Below are 20,336 nucleotides of genomic sequence, written 5' to 3' on the forward strand. Positions count from 1 at the left end.
GTTTCCTTTCCCCTTCCTAAGCTAAAAGACCCTTCCCACAAACTATGAACATGGACTTCACTGAAATGTCAGGGAAAGATAGGCTACGGAGCCAAATGAACAAATATGAAATAAAATGACATGTCAAAGAGCCAAGATAAGGGAATAAAGATAAGCAGTATTTCTGTTTGTTGGAGGGTAAAATAAGTACACTTATTGAAGTAATCTATTTTTAGAGATGTCATCTTACTTGAGCTCTTCTTTCCAGCAAAATTTGGCTGTTAAACTAATAGAGGATTCAAGACTTTCCATAAACAAACTATGCTAGATTTAGCACCCAGCGCATGCTCTACAACAGGCTTGGATATTCACTGTTACACACTCTTCCTTCTTGTGACCGCTGGTCACTCTGTTCTGCAGCTGAGTACACATTGAGAGGGCTTGATGTGGCTCTACTAGCAGCATTTAAACATATCTGAACCACTATTATAAGAATGCAACCTAACGTTTCATCACACATTGCTGTGCAGGGAGAGTGAAACACCTTTCAGCTATAACCAAGCAAAGAAAAACTGTCACACTGGAACATAAATGTTGCGCATTCAAACCAGACAGTGTGCCCTGGATATGGGTGAGCTTCATTTCCATACCAACACTATTATTTTCCTGAGTGTTTTGAGACTCTGAGGTTGCTCCTTCCTTTTCATTCCACTGACCCTCAACACACATAAAAAATGTTGGGATCAAGACATAGTGGACTCAAAATATCTTCAACTGTCATCTCGGCCTCAGAGGGAGCCATCAGGCAGACCCAGCAACATCGGGGACTGTCTGAAGGAAGAGGCCCCTCCCTCTTCAACTGTCATCTCGGCCTCAGAGGGAGCCATCAGGCAGACCCAGCAACATCAGGGACTGTCTGAAGGAAGAGGCCCCTCCCTCTTCAACTGTCATCTCGGCCTCAGAGGGAGCCATCAGGCAGACCCAGCAACATCAGGGACTGCCTGAAGGAAGAGGCCCCTCCCTCCTCAACTGTCATCTCGGCCTCAGAGGGAGCCATCAGGCAGACCCAGCAACATCTTGGACTGCCTGAAGGAAGAGGCCCCTCCCTCCTCAACTGTCATCTCGGCCTCAGAGGGAGCCATCAGGCAGACCAGCAACATCAGGGACTGTCTGAAGGAAGAGGCCCCTCCCTCTTCAACTGTCATCTCGGCCTCAGAGGGAGCCATCAGGCAGACCAACAACATCTTGGACTGCCTGAAGGAAGAGGCCCCTCCCTCCTCAACTGTCATCTCGGCCTCAGAGGGAGCCATCAGGCAGACCAGCAACATCAGGGACTGTCTGAAGGAAGAGGCCCCTCCCTCTTCAACTGTCATCTCGGCCTCAGAGGGAGCCATCAGGCAGACCCAGCAACATCGGGGACTGTCTGAAGGAAGAGGCCCCTCCCTCTTCAACTGTCACCTCGGCCTCAGAGGGAGCCATCAGGCAGACCAGCAACATCAGGGACTGTCTGAAGGAAGAGGCCCCTCCCTCTTCAACTGTCATCTCGGCCTCAGAGGGAGCCATCAGGCAGACCAACAACATCTTGGACTGCCTGAAGGAAGAGGCCCCTCCCTCCTCAACTGTCATCTCGGCCTCAGAGGGAGCCATCAGGCAGACCAGCAACATCAGGGACTGTCTGAAGGAAGAGGCCCCTCCCTCTTCAACTGTCATCTCGGCCTCAGAGGGAGCCATCAGGCAGACCCAGCAACATCGGGGACTGTCTGAAGGAAGAGGCCCCTCCCTCCTCAATTGTCACCTCGGCCTCAGAGGGAGCCATCAGGCAGACCCAGCAACATCAGGGACTTCCTGAAGGAAGAGGCCCCTCCCTCCTCAACTGTCACCTCGGCCTGAGAGGGAGCCATCAGGCAGACCCAGCAACATCAGGGACTTCCTGAAGGAAGAGGCCCCTCCCTCCTCAACTGTCACCTCGGCCTCAGAGGGAGCCATCAGGCAGACCCAGCAACATCAGGGACTTCCTGAAGGAAGAGGCCCCTCCCTCCTCAACTGTCATCTCGGCCTCAGAGGGAGCCATCAGGCAGACCCAGCAACATCGGGGACTGCCTGAAGGAAGAGGCCCCTCCCTCCTCAACTGTCATCTCGGCCTCAGAGGGAGCCATCAGGCAGACCCAGCAACATCACGGACTGCCTGAAGGAAGAGGCCCCTCCCTCCTCAACTGTCATCTCGGCCTCAGAGGGAGCCATCAGGCAGACCCAGCAACATCGGGGACTGCCTGAAGGAAGAGGCCCCTCCCTCCTCAACTGTCATCTCGGCCTCAGAGGGAGCCATCAGGCAGACCCAGCAACATCACGGACTGCCTGAAGGAAGAGGCCCCTCCCTCCTCAACTGTCATCTCGGCCTCAGAGGGAGCCATCAGGCAGACCAGCAACATCTTGGACTGCCTGAAGGACGAGACTTCTCCCTCCTTTAACTGTATTTTGTATTGTATTACGATTTTACTGTACACCGCTATGATCATCGCGGAATAGCGGTCTATAAATAAAACATATTATTATTATTATTATTATTATTATTAAAATGCCCATCATTTTCTGCTGCTTTCACCAACAGAAATTCTGCCATACGGTGGCAGGCATTGGGGGGGGGGGGGGTTGAAGAAGACCAAATGGAGCTAATGTAGTTTTAATATGGCACTTACAATTAGTGAAATTTAGTAGACACTATACACAGATGCAGTTTCCCCACCCAGCACCAGATGGTGCTAAATGGAAGAGCTCAGTCCATGCTATCTTCACCTGGCTTTAAGGTGTCTTCCAGGAAAAGCATGGTAAAATAATGTTTAAAAACATACAGAAACATAGACTCTGCTAAATATTAGACTACAGTACTTGTCTTCGTCTCTCACATCCTTTCAGGTTTCACATCTCTCAATTGCCAAACATGGTTCCTTCCTCTGTAATCATCATATCCCAAGTATACCTTTGCGGATATTTCTTTTATTGCTGAACCATACTGACAAAAACAAACCACAACAAAAGAAAACCTTGCTGCTAAGGGACTTCTCTCCGTGGTGTTATCGCATGCACTGCAACTCAGAAAATCAGGAAATCTTTCCCCTAACAGCAACCAGTGGATGGTCAGATGCTTATAAGCTACAAGTCAAGTGGAGTCAATCACTATATCAGAGGGAGCCTTTTGAAATATGTAAAATCACCTGTTCTAAACTACTTTCAGTTTCTTTGCTCCATGCAAAATACTCTGCCCCTCACTGTCCAACAGTTGAGGTTTGTGTGTGTGTATATGGAGAGAAGGTGTGTATACATGGGGATACCATGGACAACCCAGAAGTCAAACAAATGCATACTAGAACAGATCAAATTAGAAATCTCTCTGGAAGCCAAGATGACAAGACTGAGGCACATTTATGGCTGCTCCAGTTTTTGTAGTTTGGAGAGGTATTTAGCCGGGTGTGTTGGAAAGTTCTGGTGCCTTAACAAACTACAAATCCCAGGATTCCACAGAACAGAGTCATGGCAGTTAAAAGTCAAACTGCTTTATTTCTGCAGTATGGAAACACCTTCCATTAATCTTAAGGATGCTGCCACATTCCCTTTTTTCTCCCCTTCCCTCCTTCCTTTTCATACTGCAAGAGACCAACCCAGCTGTCTCTTTGAAAACTACCAATTGACTCTATGGTTGTTCTCCAGTTGGGCTGTGAAGAAACTAAACACGATCTTAAAGTGTCAAGATGTATCACTGAACACCAATGTCAAAATTGTCCGTGCCATCGTATTTCTGATCTCTATATATGGTTCTGAAAGCTGGACAGTGAAGAATGCTGATAAGAAGAAAAGCAAGCCAGTATGGTGCAGTGGTTTGAGCACTGGACTATGACTCTGGAGACCAGGGCTTGATTCCCCACTCAGCCATAAAACCTACTGTGTGACCTTAGGCAAGTCACATGTTCTCATCCACAGGGGAAGGCAATGGCAAACCTCCTCTGAACAAATCATGCCAAGAAAACCAATGATAGGTTTGCTTTAGGGTTGCCATAAGTTGGAAATGACAACAACAAACAACAAGCTGGAGGAAAATTCTACAGATACCATGAACTGCTAATAAAGACATATAAATGGGTTGCTATATATTATTTATTCACTTAAAGTTCACTTGTTTTATTTGTCAGAAGGCTTGTTTTATAGTTATTTTATTGAAGACTGAAAAATATGGAGTGCGTTATTTTAATGGCTTCTGCTGCCTCTCTCATTATTCATGTACTATATACCAGTGATGGTGAACCTTTTAGAGACTGGGTGCCCAAACTCAATTGTGTTCCTGCACCGGATGTCACCTGGTGCCAGTGACAGGATTTCTGGGGGTGGATGGGACTTCTGTCTTCTGGGGAAGGGACTTCTGGTGACTTCCACCTTCCAGGGGGGCTTGTAGGGGAGGGACTTCCAGGGGGAAAACCCAAGTCACACTCTCTAAGCCTCAGGCTAGCAATACCAACTCCCCCTCTGGCAAAACTTGCCAAGAAAACTCCATGACAATTTCACTTTAGGTGCCATAAGTCAGAAATGACTTGAAGGCACTGCACACACAAGTTGCACTCTCTCAGCCTCAGAGGATGGCAATGGAAATCTCCCTCTGATGAAGCTTGCCCTATGATAGTTTCACTTTAGGGTCACCTGGAAATGGTGCTTGGAAGTGAGGGAGGGTGCTCTCGGACTATAAGTTGGAAATGACTTGGAGGCACTCAACAACAATAAGAAGAAACATAATAAAGCACAGAAGGCACAGCATAATGACAAGAACAAAGAGAGCCAGTGGTTTGAGCATGAAACCAGGGCCTAGCTCAGCCATGGGAGATTTTGGGCAAGTCACACACTCTCAGCCTCAGAGGAAGGCAATAGAAAAAATGCCCTTTGAAGAAATTTTGCCAAGAAGGAGAAGGAGGGTCGGCCCTGGCCCCCTCCAACCAAGAAGTCCAGGGAGTCCCACCTCAGACTTGAAGGGGAGGGGTGTCTCCCTGCTTCCTTCTTCCCTGAGATGTTGGAGTTCCATTCCCTATGGGAACCCAAACTCTCCAATGGGCCCCCCAGGTCTTCCCATTGCCCCAGCTGCAATGCCAAGGGTCTCCCAGGAGGAAGGATGAGGCTACTCTGCCACCCTCTGAGGAAGGGAGCTAGTCTCCCCCAACATACACACCCTGAATCTGGGGGTGGGCTTTGTTGGGGCGAATCCCCCCCCCCCCCCGCAGCCAGCCCCACTTCCTGGTCCTCTGCAGGAAAAGTTAGCAGCACTGCTGGGGAAGCTGGGGGAACTTTCTTCAGGGTCAGGATGTTGGAATCCCTGTCATTCACTTTCCTTGGCTGGGGCACCCTGGAGGGTAGAATGGAGGATGAGGAGGATGAGGAGGAGAAGGAAGCCGATGGTGACTAAGAAGCCTCATTACTATATCACTAAACAACAGTTCCCAGAATCCCATAGCATAGCCTTCCATCCAGAAGGAACACAGCTTCCACCCAGAAGGGCCATGTACCACCCCTCCATGTCGTGACGCAGTTCTCCTGAGGCAAACCGAGCCATGACAAGGAACTGAGCCAAGCGCGTGCACCCTGCCCCATGCCCCTATCTGCTGTGGCAGACATGTGCCCTCAGAGGTGGTTTCGCATGCCAAAGAGGGCACACATGCCACAGGTTCACTACCACAGCTATATACAGTCCACATCAAGGCTTTCCACCATATGACTGGAACAGGATACTTAGCATACCATGCAAGAAGCACACTTATTTTGTGTTGAGGTGCACGATGTGCTAAGCATGCTATTAGATGAACCATATCTATCATCACCACCTGGGTCCAAACAGCATGTGTGTAAGTCTTCATTAATTTTATTCTTGCAGGAAAGAATTTTTTTTTAAAAAGTTTATGAGCTACCTGCAACCTGCAGCTTCACTCTCAAAGATTCAGTCTTAAAGTATGTGAAAACATTAGGAGTTAAAACAAACACATCAGGGAAAGGTGTATGTTAAGGTTGGGAAACCTATGATCCTCTGGATTTTGTTGGTGTCGAACTCAGTTCCCACCAGCACTATTCAGCCTGGCTCATGGTGAGGCAGAATGGGATGTTTGCCAACATCTGAAGGCTTCCTTGCCCAGGGAGAGGATGTGTCAAATCAGCTTTGGAACCTCAGAATATTCACATTTCCCTTGAAATGATTAATGCTTTGTTTAAAAAAAATGCTTGAAACTATCAGCAATTACTATAAACTTCTAGGCAGATCTGAAAATGTTATTTATTTATATTTCTCTACCTTATCAAAACCATGAGCATTACTATTCTGAGAGGCACAAAAGCTTTAATAACTATCCACACTTTTTCTTTGTGCTTAACATAAACAGGGGAGGGCATTCCATAATTGAGATGCCATAGTGGAGAAGGCCCTCACCCACATTCTCCCACAGTGTACAGACCTCACTGATGGGACAGAGACCTCATTCTTTTGGTAGGTGTACAGAGTTGCTTTGTTTCTATGGTTTCATGTTTTTGATGTATTTAAAAGTCTTTAATAAAATATCCAAAGAAATATGGAAAATAAAAAATGGCCCACAGACTGGAAACACTCAATATACATTCAAATCTCAAGAAAGGGGACACAAGGGATTGCAGTAACCACAAGACCATTGATGCTCAATCATGAAATATTGAGACCTGACACACACATATATGGGAAAATAAAGAGTCATTTATTTGATCTATTTAAATACTAATATCCAAATACTTCAAATACTATTAGACATGACTTTTGGGGAAACTACAAGAAGTGGGAGCATCCTGGTGTAGATCCAGATGAAGAACCAGGTGTCATTACCAAAACCCCTCCAGTCTACCCTTGAGTCAAACACTAGGCCCTGAGGTTTCTGGGTCTTATCCAGGATCTTGACTGTGTGAATTTGGCCTCTGTGTTTTGTTCACTCAAGTGTCATGGAACAGGTCTGGCAGATGGTATTATTGAGTTTTGCCCAATTCTTCTACCATATGTAGTGATGAGCAGCAGCTTTGATTGCTTTCTTTTTCAAGGGTTAAATCAGGGTTGGGAATTATACAACCTTCCAGTTGTTGTTAGACTCCCAATCCTAATATTCTTCCCTATTGGTTAGGCTAATTAGTTCTTCTAGGACAGGGGTAGGCAACCTTTTTGAGCCGGGGGCCGGGTTGCTGTCCCTCGGACAACTGGGGGGCCGAAGCAGTGGGGTGGAGCTTCCACCCTCTGGGGGTGGGGCCACGTGCTGGGGGTGGAGCTTCCACCCTCCAGGGGCGGGGCCGCATGCTCCGCCCCCGGAGTGATAATAATAATAATAATAATAATAATAACGGTTACTAGCATGGAAACTACTAAAATGCAATTCAGAATAGAAGGGAGAAAGCATGCACCACTGTCTCAACCCAGAGAAGCACAAGGAGCTGAGAGTAGTTTTTGCAAAGAGACCACCAAGGGCAAGTAAATAATAATAATACTAACAAGTTACTAGCATGGAAACTACTAAAATGCAATTCAGAATAGAAGGCTAACCCCCCCCTCCCCTAAAGAAGCAACCAACCTCTCTCTGGCTTGCTCTTGCTCTTGCTCTTGCTGGCCGGCTGGCTTCTCCTCCTTCCTCCTCCTCCTTTCCCTGCTCTTCTATTCATAAGGAGGAGGAGGGCAGAGGGCAAGGTGGAGCCCGATGCAGGCCTGCTGCAGCCCCTGGAGCCCTGTTGGAGTGCTCCAGGAGCTGCACCAGGCCTCCTAATGGGCGCTGCCATTTTGTTTTTCAAAATGGCGGCCGAAGTCTCGCGTGACCTTTGCCATCCTGAGGTCACGCGAGACTTCGGCCACCACTTTGAAAAACAAAATGGCGGCCGCAGCGGCGCGAAAATGGGGGAAATTGGTGGCAATCGGCGGCAGGACTGCGCAGGGGCCGGCAGGAAGGCCTTGGCGGGCTGGATCCGGCCCGCGGGCCGCAGGTTGCTGACCCCTGTTCTAGGAGTTGATCATATTTATGCATTCACCACAAAATGAAAGCGTATCATGTCATAATGTTTCCTTATGACTTCCTACAAATTTCTATCCATGCAAAAACAAGATATTGTTAACATCATTTCTGTGATCAAACACAGGTGAAGACATCACTCGAACACTTACTGAATAATCCACTTCCTAAAGTTCTGCCGGAATTATCAATGCCTTCTCCTCCTTATGTAGCAGAATTTAAAGGTAACTCCAAAATGTTGATAAGGGAACCCTGGAAAATGTGCTCTTTGGATTGCACTGGAATTTACTTGTCCAGTGAAGTTTGAAAAAGTTAGTCAGAGCAACAATTTCCCAGAAAATATCAGCAAACATTGCCATGTTACTTGCTATAAGTTAAAGGGGGAAAAAACAAACTTTTCAAAGCTCTGGCACTATGATAATGATAATAATAATAACAGAGTGTAAGAAAACTTTCTTACTGATAAGATTCCTGAGAACCAATTTAGCATTTCTGTAATCCTTGCAGAAAAGGAACATCTCCTAGTTTTGACCTTGACTTAGGGAGAGCTAATTTATCAGAGAGCCAAAGCTTTTGCTGTGCTCCTTCCACAGCTTAATAGATCTACCAGCCATAATAACCTCCCCCAATCCTCAGGAATCAAAGCTTGCCTTGGCTTTAGTTTTTCACTGCCTTCCTTCTGCCTATCTCTCTGGGTTGTCCATAAAGCAACAACTGCAGTTTATTAATTCTCCGTTCCTGGCGTCCAGCCCTCGCCCATTTCCGGAACAGAGTAATCATTTTCAGGTGGTACGGTATCAGGTGGAGGCCAAGAAGTCTCCAACCTCTCGCAGTCACTCACAAGGAGTTATTTGTCCATCCATTTTTTTTAAAAAAGAAAAGCCTCCCAACAGTCTGTGAAATTAACCAGCCAGAAGTCTACTTCTTTCCCTGATATCAGACAGCCCTACTGTTAAGCTGGGCAACCTATGGCTCTCTGGATGATGTTGGACGTTCATTCTCCTCAGCTTCTACCAACATGGCCAGTGGAGAGTGGTGATGTGAGTTGTGGTTCAACAACACTTGCAGGGCCACAGGTTTTCCACCCCAGCACTAGGCAGAGTAAGGTAACCATGTCAGGCAGCCAAATACCATCCTCGTCCATTCCACCTGAGCTCCTCAGCCATTCCCCTTTGCTGGATACAACATGGGGATTGTGCTGCCCTCCAGATATCTTAGATGCAAAATCCAGCAGGCCTAGGCAGCACAGGCAATGGTGAGGCATGCTGGAAGGTGCAGTTCAACAATATCTGGAGGGCTGTGTGATTCCCCCTATGTCTTACAGGAATCTGGATGTTAAAAAAATACTGGTTTGGGTTACAATTCTTATTTTTGAACACAACATCTCTGGATCTACTTAGGAAACACACTTGGGATAATTTGGTGATTAGTAATGTAGAATCTTCCATTTTGGATTATATCAGTTAATGAATGCTTTTTCTATAGTTCAGCAAATAAATACTCTTTGTAGCACAGGTAAAAGTGTTAACCCCTTGACTACTTTCCACAACAATGTGGAGTCAAAACTGCCTTACTGTGTGGGCAGATGGGTGAAGAGTGATACCATGAAATTCTCAACTGACGTGTCTTCTGAGAACATCTCCCAATGGTCTAGTTCCAGGGAACAGCATCATACCTAGTCAGAGCTTAGAAAAACTACTGTTTGGACTACCATTTTCAGAATCCCCAGACAGAACAACAATTGGTAATGTGATCATCCAGTTGATTTTGGGAGTTTTATTCCAACAAGGTAATTCTGCTTCCTGGCATCCACCGCTCTACCTGTGTTGGTTTGCAGAAACTAGAATGACTAGTTCTGTATATCTGTAAAGCAGAACTAAGCTGCCCATCATTTTCTGGGCCCAGTACAAAGTGTTGGTTATCACCTTTAAAGCCCGAAATGGCTTGGGTCCAACATATCTTCAGGACCGTCTCCTTCCATATAATCCACCCCACACACTTAGGTCCTCTGGAAGGAATTTGTTGCACCCTATAAAAACTAGGTTGTCTGCAACCTTCCAGAGGACCTTTTCAGCGACCGCTCCCAGATTGTGGAATGGCCTGCCAGAGGAGATCTGTCACATGCAAACAAGTGCTCCTACCTTCCTTCTTTCTTTGTTTTTAAAATGATGAATATTAAGTTTTCATGGGAACTGATCTGGTTATGGGTAGGTGTACCAACCTGCCTTTGCAAGCATCAGTCTAGAGCAGGGATTCCCAAACTCTGGTCTTCCAGGTTTTTGGACTTCAGCTGCCAGAAGCCTCAGACATCTTGGCCAATGTCTTGGGATTCTGGGAGCTGAAGTCTAAAACACCTGGAAGGTCAGAATTTGGGAATCACCGATCTAGAGTTTATTTGTTGTTGCTGAGTGCTTTCAAGTCATTTCTGACACTACACTGGCTCTATAATGAAAAGTTACAGTGTTAGGTTTTTAAAAAAGATTTCCCTTTAAAACATGAACAAAATATTTTTGAAATGATGTACCGATGGCCCCTATCTCCAGTGAAATATGCCAAAATATATAAAAGAGCCACTAAGAAGTGTTGGAAATGTAATAAAGTAGTAGATCATGTTTAATAATAATAATAATAATAATAATAATAACAAAATTGGAGTTGCATTAAATCACAAATGCAGAAGATATTGAAATTAAAATTGTCAGAGAATCTGGAATTTATTCTGTAGGGAATTTTTGATGAAAACTCAAAACTAGAAAGAGAACATGGAAAGATTGTCAGGTATAAGGTATTGGCAGCAAGATTAATTTATGCAAAATGTTTAAAGAGTCCCAAAATTAAAAAAAAAAATAATGAATGGTGGGGGGAAATGATGGAAATTGCAGAGATGGAGAAACTGACACATCTGATTAGAGGGAAATTTATAAATGGTTTCTTGAAAGCATGGATATGATTTATTGACAATGTCCAACAGAGGGAAATGTACACAAAGATAATAGGTTTCAGTACTTGATGTTAAAATAGACAGAGGTAAGAATTGCAGTTAGTTGGAAGATGAGCTCACAGTTTGTGGATTAGAAAAATTAAGGTAGATTTTTATCTAACTGCTTAGCCTTATATGATAAGAGGAAATGTGGAAGATTCAGTTAACCGTAGAACAAGAAAGTTGAAAGTCTTTTATTGTGTTTACTATTAGTACTTTCTGTGTGCATTTTGCATGTGCTTATTAATGTTTGTAGGTAGTAAGTAGTAATTGGATCTTTGCCGTCCCTGTCCCCGCTTTCTGTGTTGGTGTGTATCTATGGTTGGTTTTAACATTAAAGTTTCAATAATTCTTTTTTGAAAATTAAAAAGCTGTTGTGAATGTAGACTCTGGATACCATGTTTGAAAAGAAGCTGAGGAACAGTGTTAGGAAACACTGCCCTTTTCAAAAATCTAATTGAAACTCCTTAAAGAGTAAACAACAGTTTTAAAAATCTTTAAATTCTTTCTGTGTATTCCGCAGCTCCACCAACCAAGGAAAAACCACCCAAGAAAAGCGAAGCCACTCAGTTCACTATTTGGAGGCGAAACTCCAAAGTGCAAGTGTACTCTAGCTCTAAAATGGTCCGTCTCTCAAAAATGCTAACACTGTATGAACAATGCATCCGTGTACTTCAAAATAATATTGACTGTAAGTACTGGAAATGCTTCATGGTTATGGGCTTTAACTTGGTTGTGTACCATTTTGGTTCATAGTTTTTTGTAATAATAAATGTTCCTCATGGAGATGGGTTCCTGGAATGAGTTTACCAGGGTTTTCCTTCCTTCCTTCCCAGAGCAATGGAATGTTGTGCTGTGTCTGTTTAATATTTATTTTATTTATAACTATACCAGCAGAAAAGGCGTGGAAAACATTTGTCCATATACCACATAGGGTTGTTCTTCTTCCCTGATTTGTCAGCCATCTGACCAGTTTGCTTTTCACTAAGTTTAACCACAGTTTAAAGCAGGGATGGACAAACTGTGGCTTACAGGCCACAAGTCGTCCCCGGTGATGTGGAGGGCAATTTTACCACATTTTGGAGATGTCTGAACCATTTTAAGCCCAGAAAAAGCCTTTTTAAAAAACAGAAGTCACTTCTGGTGACTTCCTATTTCGAAAAAAAGGCATCTCTTGGGCCTAAAATGGCCTGCCCTCTCCAAGAACACGACAAACATGCTGCTATATCTCCTAGAAGGCATGGGGGAGTCAAAAACCTTTGGGATGGGGTTGCTTATGGTGGTAATGTGGCCTTCTAGCCTCCTCTAATTTCTTACCCCTGGCCTTACACCATGGTTCATCTAAAACAGGGATACGTGGCTTGTCCGCCACCCTCCCCCCGAGTGTGTGAGGGGTGTGTGTGTGAGGCTGTTGTTTGACTGCAACCACCAGCATCTCTCACCATTGGATATGCTGCGTAGGAGTTTCAGTCCAGCAACATCTGGTGGGGTGTGCTTTGCCCAAAACTTATGTAAAGCAAGAGGCAGAAGCTCCCAAACTTCTATAAGGCAGCATGTAGTCATAAAGTATGTGAACAGTGTTGCCAACAAGCCTTGAAGATATTCCCTGGAATGTTTTGCCAAAATTCCTGGAATTCCCCAATATTTATTATTCAGTCAAAATCCCCAGAAAGAAATTAATTAAATTCCCCAGATTCCAAGGCATTCCCCAGAAATTGGCAACACTGTGTGTGAAACAAATAAAATATAATATCATTTAGTGATGCCAGTTTATTTGTCATTAATATGGAGACAAGGCTGCCAAGACTGCAGCCCAATGGCAAGGTTCCCATTGATTTTTCTGTGTGAGGATCAAGGGTCGGGAATCTTTTTCATCCTGGAGGCAATTCAGTTTCACTTCTTGAGGTGGGGGCATATTCCAGAAGCAAGAGTGGCACAAAAGGATGCCATCGTCCTTTTATAAACCTCCTGTGTTTTCCACCAATTTTTTTAATTTTATTTTTTTAACCACAGAACATTAATTTATGAGGGAGTGTCTTTTGATTGGTAACACTAGGAGCCCCTCTGTCAAGAAGTACCTCATCTTCTTTCTCCATTTGCTCTTGTTTCCTTTCCTTCTTCTGTTTTTCCTGGGCTTGAATTCTAGATTGTAAACTCATGTGCTCTTATACTATCCATATAAATGGAGGTGTCTTTTTTAAAAAAACAAACCAAAAATTCTGCTGGACTTATTTTAGTATTCTGCAAATTGCCTATGGAAGGTCAGAGTTCAAAAAAGTTATTTCTTGGCGTCCAACTCCCAGAATCTTTTATCAACATGGGCAGTCCTATGATGTGGACATGCTGTATGGAAAGTGGTTCTGGGAGTTGTAGTCCAAAAAAAGTAATTTTTTCCCAAGCTCTAAAGGTTTTGGTTTACACTGGGTGGGGTAACATGGTGGGAGAATGAATTTGCTGTGTGAAGGTAAAAGTATTCTTTCTTTGTAGCACTGTATGAAGTTGGAGGAGTCCCTTTTGAAATCCTGGAGCCTGTTCTGGCTCATTGTACACCAGAACAGTTATTTCGGATAGAGAACTGCAATCCGGTAAACATTTTTCTTTTCTTTTTAAAAGCCAGGAGGCCAGGAGGCACAATGGGATCTCCCCAACCTCTCCTTGTATTTATTCTACACTGCATGTGTGTAAAACACACCAAGGGTTTTCCTTGTGAAGACCAATATTTGAGAGAGATGGTGATAATGAATCACAGACACAACAGTCAACGCCAGGAAAAAGAGTTCCTTTTATTTTATTTTATACATTTATATGCCATATTTACTCCAATAAGCGCAAGGTGACTGTAACGTGACTGACAATCCTGGATGGATTTTACAAATGCTTCACAGCTTTTGAATGAACATGGAGCAGCTTGACTTCAGCTTTGTTGTTGATTATGTCACTTCTTTCTTTAGCAGAGGAGTCCTTTTCTAGCAGTGAATTAAATTCTGCTTTAGAAACATCACTGACACATTTTATTTATAATGGAATGTATACCCCACTTTCTCCTCCCAAACAAGGAAACGGTGTCAGAATTGTAAACCAGATTCATAGTGAACTGAATATCACACAATTCTGGTGGTGCTTGTGTTCACAAAGCAATATTGATAGTTCATCTACTGTGGGCCTTCGGTATTAGCTGGAATTTTTTCAAAAGGTGTATAGTTGAATCTGTGGATAAAAAATCCATAGATATGGAGGGCTGACTTTTTAACCCATTTAAAACAAACACACACAAAAGCAACCGGTATGGCAGATATCAGAATACCTTGATGCAAAAATGGAGTCAAAACACTTAGGAGGTTAGGGCTATAAAGGTGATGGGGAGGGGATTTGTGGCTGCTAGTTCTGATATCAGTGGAAGCTGTGAATCCACTCTGTGAATCCATTTTAAATGAACTATCCAAGGAGCTGAATCCTGCCCCAAAATATATTTAAAACCTTGGTTAGCTCTTTCAAAATGTTTAGATTAAATCCCCAATTGTTTATCTGCCTCACTGACACTGGAATTACCAGCTTCCACTAGGAAGGAGCAGGAGACAGATATAGCTTGTCCTACATGATGGGAACCTACATCTGCTGATCTCCCCCCAATACACACACACTTCTTTAATGTCCTTTCATCCGTCATTGCTTTTGGAATGTCTGAATTTGCTTTTCTTCAACTAAAATAGACATTTGTAGAAGAGACCGACCACTTATGGAAGAGACATTGTCAAAAATACTTCAAAAATGAACAGCTCTTGGACTGTGAATCATGGCGTGAAATGTATTTGAGGCTCTTTGTTCAAAGAGAAGAAAAGCTGAAGTCTCTCACCAAAAGCATTATTTCATCTTGGTCTGAAAAACTTAAAGGTAAGGTAATCCATAAGTGCCGGAAACAATGGATTGGTTACCTACCTAGTAGGCTGAAGACAGTGGATTGATTGAGAGAGACAACCAAACCATAGCTTGTGCTAAGAATAATTTAGGCTACAAACCTTGACTTACATTCTAGTATAGTATATGGCTTTTTATTTCTTTTTATTTCAGTTTTCTTGAGACTCCCCAGATGTTTTCCTGGTAGGGGTCTTTTAGGACACTGCTCAATAGGTTTGTCACTTCAGATCAGTTTGCCAATACTGTTGTCAGAAAAATCACTGTCAGAATAGTGGCTTTAGTTCCCAGCTTGGTTGCCATTCCCAGTCATGGTCTGTGTTCTCTTGGCCAAGCCATTGCTGCAAGCCATGGTTTGGCATCACCCCTGCCCAACTCTCTTCTTGATTTTTCACCTCTTCTTAAATGAAAATCATAGTGCTAACTGTAGTGGCTACATTTTGTCTGGAGAAACTACAGAGCTAAAACCCCAGAACATTAGGACTCCTTCTGTATTGTTTTAAACTTTGGTTTTGAGGAAACTTTGCTTTGCTTCTTTTTGGCTAGGCTGCCAAGTTAAAATGGCTTTCATCCATGGCATGGGAAAGCCACCTAGAAGTGTCTGCTGTCAGAAAGTCAGGTATGGGACAGCAGCGCCTGTTTTTCAACTTCACCCTAAGTAAGTGATCTTTATATGTCCAGTTAAAGTAGAGCAAGCCATGATAGTAACAGCCCTATGCCTTCAGGTTTTGCATCATTGCTCTGGTGCAGTTGTGTGATGGATTAATTTTTATCTCTTTCAAAAAATAATAACTTTGGGGGAAGGTAGCTACTTAACATTTCCTGTAGCTACTGTTTTCCCAGTACACCTCCACTTCTTCCTTCTTGTTTCTTCTCACCTGTTATTTCAGAGCTTGGCTGAGAGCAGAGCTGTTGTGTCTGGGGTGTGGAGAGTATCAAGTGGTGTGTGGGAAAAGAGTGTTAAACCTTACATTCCCCTTCTGTGGGATCTAAATCCTCAGTTATACAAGGATGGTAATTTTCTCGCTGCTGTGGGAGAAAATGAATATTCCTCCGCAGTATTCTCTCCGTATTTCTGTGCCATGAAATGTTGTGGAGGACTTGTTCTGTGGAGAAGAACACACAAGGGTTATTTGTCTAGAAATCCTGTTCTCTGCACAGAAAATAGTTTCTTCCACAGGAAAGACGTTTTTGTGGAATAAAACCCCCATGTGTTTTTCTTTGCAGAATAATTCCTCTACAGCACTCTGGGATGTTGGAATACCGTATCTGGGGGGAAATCCCTATCCCTAAAATTGGATCCTCACTCTTCCAAGCATAGTAAACTGTTCATTAGGACCTGTATTTAAAGACCTGAATTTGCCACCATCATGTTTGGTTCCTCCCCATAACTGGGAGGAAGCTGCAACCCTGATATTTCAACGCTTTGAAACACCTAGGTACTTCTTCTCTTGGTATTACAGTATATTTATTATAAACCTATATGGGTTTTATAATAAACATTTCTCAGAAGAAGAAAAGCCACAGAAATCTTGGAGTTTCCTGATGGGCAAAGCAGTAATACTGTTGAACTGGTTTAAATCTATAGTGGAGAACTGTGCTTTCTCTTACCAGTGCTCTCAGCAGGGAGTCTTACCATAAGGATGCATACAGGTAGAGGATTTTTCAGGGAGCTAGATTAGCGCACAACAAATACATCAAAATAGTATTTAACACTCAGGACTGACAGGGAGGGCAGGAGCCTAGTTTTGTAAGGCTCCAGATTGAAGTATTCTGGGTACTCATGGCTATGGAATAACAGTGGATTCTGTCAATCAGATACCTCTGTCTTGCTTAGCTCCATGTGAAGAATAAAGCTTGAAAAAGTTAGTTTTTTGGACTATATATTTGGGATGTTTTGGACTTCAGATCCTCTAATCATCAGCCAGATCGACATTGTCACTTCTAAAAAAACAAATCAATTTTGTCAATGCCATTGAGTTTGACATAAATTATCTGTGTTGCTGCTCTTTGCTAGATCAAAGAACTCAAAAAACCAGGTGGGAAATAAGACCTCTTCCATTTCCAATAAAGGTAGCAATATGGCATCTACTAGGTTTTCTGTTTACAAGAATGGACCAACTCAAGTGGTGAAGAAACCTCCTAAAAGTAAGTAAAGCTCTTATTGATATTATATCAGAGATGCAGTGGCTACCTAAGTCCATTCTTACGTATTGCCAGTATCCCAGCTGCTGGTATTAAGTTCTCCAAACTGCTTAGTTTTGCGTTGGTGGTTTTTATAAGATGCCTGGCTGTGAATTCAGTCAGGCACTGATGCAAGGGATTCCCATCCTGCATTAATCCCCCTCTGAGCCTGATTTGGGGCCAAATTAGAAAAATACAACCATTTTGTGAATGTAATACTTACACACATTTTTAAAAAAGTAAATAGTAGTCCTATCATCTCCACCACAGAAAAGCATTAGGATTTCTGGTGGTGAGGAGACAGATTTTGATATATCCCATTGCTGTGTCCTTCCCCAACTATGGCAGGTTGAAGGTGGAGCAAACTTGTTTTCTGTTGCTCCAGAGGAGATGGTTAAAACTGATGGTTTCCAATTATAAGAAAATCTTTGGCAATATCTAAACATTAGGGGAAATGTCTTGATAATAATTGCTATTTGACAGTGGAATGGTCTGCTTTGGAAGGTGGTGAGCTCTCCTTTGCTAGAGGAGCTAGACATTTGCTAGTTTTTAAGTGATTTGGAGGCACTATTCTCTCTCACACACTCCATGGCTACTTTCCTGGGGGGCTGCAAAATCAAGTTTCAGCCACCATCTTCCATATGCTATTCATTGGCTCTCTCACACTGAGCACTATCCTAATGTTTTCAGTTAATTGTTGAGCTCATTCTAATTTTATTACTGATACCATTCCCAAATGGACTTTATTCTACATCTACCATTTTAATCACAGAAATTGCTCCAATTATGAGAAAATCACTGAGAGCCTTCAAAAACAGATTTGGACCACGGTGAACGAATACTTTAAAGCATGACTATAGTATTTACACCAGAGGTAAATGAACATTGCTTTTGTGCAGTGAAGAATGGATTTTTTAATTTGTTATTTTTATTTATTTATTTTGCATTTCACTATTTTCAAAAAGACTGAGCATGTAAAGTGTTACTGTTTTCATTAATTGTTTTTGTAAAAAATCATAAATGATTCTACTGGACTGTTTTACACTATACAATAAATGTTTGGGATTGTTTTTGGCTACTACAAATTGCGAAAATGCTCAATCTGTTCCATATAACCTGGAAATCATGAAGTACTGTAGAATGCAAAGAATAAACATAACATTTCAAGGTTTTTCATGTTGAATCTTTCAGTTTTTGAAATCAATGACACATGCTATTTTCATCTCTCAGGTGCACCTTTCATCTTGTTCTATTGCTTCGGTGTGGGTAGGTAGATAGATCAACTGCTCCAGGCTCTGGTGGCAATCTCATTCAAAACACACAGGGGGTTTCAGATATGGTGGAAACAAACTTTAAACAGTTAAGCTCACCAAAAAGATTTCAGACAGCCATTCTGTTCTGTTTACCTGTAATAGTGTGTTTCTGTGTCATGGGAAGACACAGAGGGTCTGGCCTCTAAAAGCCAAAATGCGCAGTCAGCCCTACAAAGCAGAATAAAAACTGATTCACTGTAGGCATATTCTGTGTGTTTGTCTGAGCACCAAATGCACAAAATAAACCAATTCTCTCTCTCTCTCTCTCTCTCTCACACACACACACACACACACACCACCACCACCACAATAAAAAGCTCAAATAAAGAGCAAGGGCTACATCCACATAACGCAGACTACCTCCCAAACAATTGGGTTTAGACTTGGGTCCCATCTCCAACATATCGCACTATGTAAGTATATGCAAATACAGATATTCTCTGTCTATCTATCTATCTATCTATCTATCTATCTATCTATCTATCTTATATAAAATCCAAAACACTTTTGGTTCCAAATATTTTGGATAAGGGAGACTCAGCATGTATAGTCAGCACTGAGTTGATATGGTTACAGTTGCTATGTTTTGCCACAAGATGTCACAATTTTCAAAGATCACAGAAGATGATTTAACCAAGAAGTTCTACTTACATCACATTCCATAGTAAAAGCAATAAAGGCTCTTGTAACATCTTAAAGACCGCCAATTTTTATTTCCTGGATGGCTGATGAAGTGAGCTGCAATCCAAGAAAGTATATGCCAAATAATATACCTTCCAACATTTCACAGATGAAAACTGGGACCAAGCAAAATCAGAGAATGATCCAGATGGCAAAAGCTATAAATAAAGAACAGACAAACTAGAAGAGGCTGCTGCAGTTTGCTTTTGCCTAAGCCTACAGGAAAGGGCTCCTCCACTCTTCTCCTCTTACCCACTGCGTCAACTGAGTGCAGACTACTTTTGCAGCAATAAAAGTAAGCTGAGGACAAGGGAGGAAAGTAGGCAGAGGAGAGAAAAATTGGAAAATTTTAAGTATGTTTTAAACTGTCAACTGTTTAATAGTATTTTAAGGGGTGGTGGTGGGATTGTGGGATATGGAACATATATTTTAATGTTGTAAGCCGCCCTGGTTGCGTTGCGCAGAGGGGTGGGATAAAAATAAATTTTATTATTATTATTATTATTACATTTTAAAAGCTGGAAAAGTTGGAGCAATGCCAATCTGTCAGTCAGTCATAGCAATGTTCAACTAAATGTATAGCAGGACTAATTCCAGATGGTCTACAACGCCCATTGGCCTTGTTAACTGGGAATGGAAATATTCCAAAACATCTTAAACATATTTAAGATACTTATTCTGTATCTTATTCCCCCATTTAGCATGACTGCAGTTGCAAGGGAAGAACAAGTAAAGGGGGATGTCTTTCAAGGATCCTAGACTTAACGTTCCCTTGGTTTTAGACTACAAATTCTATATTCTCCAATCACATGGCTACCTTCTAGCTTGCAGAAGTTCTTGAATCACTGTGTGAACTTGTTGTTTTTTTCATGCCTAGAAACCTAGAAGATGGCTTTAAACCAGACAATTTGTCTGTTTTGCACAGCATAGCCACACATTCTAGCCCACATAGACACTGGTGAGGGATAGCAACCCACTGCAGCCCAGCACCATTTGGAAGGCCACAAACGAATTTACACATAGGTCCAAAACATACTGCAGAAATAATCCAGTTTGAAACCACTTTACTGCCTTGGGTCAATGCTAGGGAATTCTGGGAACTGTAGTTTTGTGTGACATTTAGCCGCCTCTGTCAGAGAGCTCTGGTGCCACAATAAACTATAATTCTCAGGATTCCATAGGATGGAGTCATGACACTTAAAGCAGTCTCAAACTGGATTATTTCTGCAGTGTGTTTTGGACCTGAGTGACAGT

The 20,336-nt window shown here is 42.8% G+C and overlaps 2 protein-coding genes across 4 annotated transcripts in view; both read left to right on the forward strand.

Annotated features, from left to right (window-relative positions):
* LOC149311470 (uncharacterized) overlaps positions 1-6,442 on the forward strand; it is a 42,459-nt gene extending 36,017 nt beyond the window's left edge. The window contains exon 5 of the mRNA XM_089531128.1: positions 6,384-6,442. Within this exon, the coding sequence (XP_089387254.1) occupies positions 6,384-6,414 (31 nt within the window). The 3' untranslated portion in view covers positions 6,415-6,442. The remainder of the gene's footprint in view (positions 1-6,383) is intronic.
* Positions 6,443-8,170: 1,728 nt separating this feature from the next.
* LOC149311472 (elongin-A-like) lies at positions 8,171-19,266 on the forward strand. Of its 3 annotated transcripts, XM_089528577.1 has the most exons (8): positions 8,171-8,236; positions 11,516-11,683; positions 13,480-13,577; positions 14,703-14,883; positions 15,451-15,562; positions 16,922-17,052; positions 17,861-17,962; positions 19,192-19,266. In XM_089528577.1, the coding sequence occupies exons 1-7, from the start codon at positions 8,203-8,205 to the stop codon at positions 17,920-17,922; spliced, it is 786 nt and encodes a 261-aa protein (XP_089384703.1). In that variant the 5' UTR covers positions 8,171-8,202; the 3' UTR covers positions 17,923-17,962; positions 19,192-19,266. The 3 variants fall into 3 exon arrangements, with proteins under 3 accessions (XP_089384703.1, XP_089384702.1, XP_089384705.1); XM_089528576.1 differs by lacking the exon at positions 19,192-19,266 and having other exon boundaries at positions 17,861-18,068; XM_089528579.1 differs by lacking the exon at positions 19,192-19,266 and having other exon boundaries at positions 15,451-15,523; positions 17,861-18,068.
* The last annotated feature ends 1,070 nt before the right edge of the window (positions 19,267-20,336 follow it).

This window comes from Sceloporus occidentalis, unplaced genomic scaffold (genome assembly GCF_023333645.1).
Source record: "Sceloporus occidentalis isolate IW3139 unplaced genomic scaffold, rSceOcc1.0.p SCAF_6, whole genome shotgun sequence".
Taxonomy (NCBI): domain Eukaryota; kingdom Metazoa; phylum Chordata; class Lepidosauria; order Squamata; family Phrynosomatidae; genus Sceloporus; species Sceloporus occidentalis.

What these genes read in the sequence shown, in the direction of transcription:
- LOC149311472 (XM_089528577.1), top strand. Translation starts at nt 8,203, where the DNA reads ATGCCTTCTCCTCCTTATGTAGCAGAATTTAAAG. An exon ending in ACTTCAAAATAATATTGACT is followed by an intron (nt 11,684 to 13,479) that starts GTAAGTACTGGA and finishes CTTTCTTTGTAG; the next exon opens with CACTGTATGAAGTTGGAGGA. An exon ending in GTTTTTCAACTTCACCCTAA is followed by an intron (nt 15,563 to 16,921) that starts GTAAGTGATCTT and finishes GCTCTTTGCTAG; the next exon opens with ATCAAAGAACTCAAAAAACC.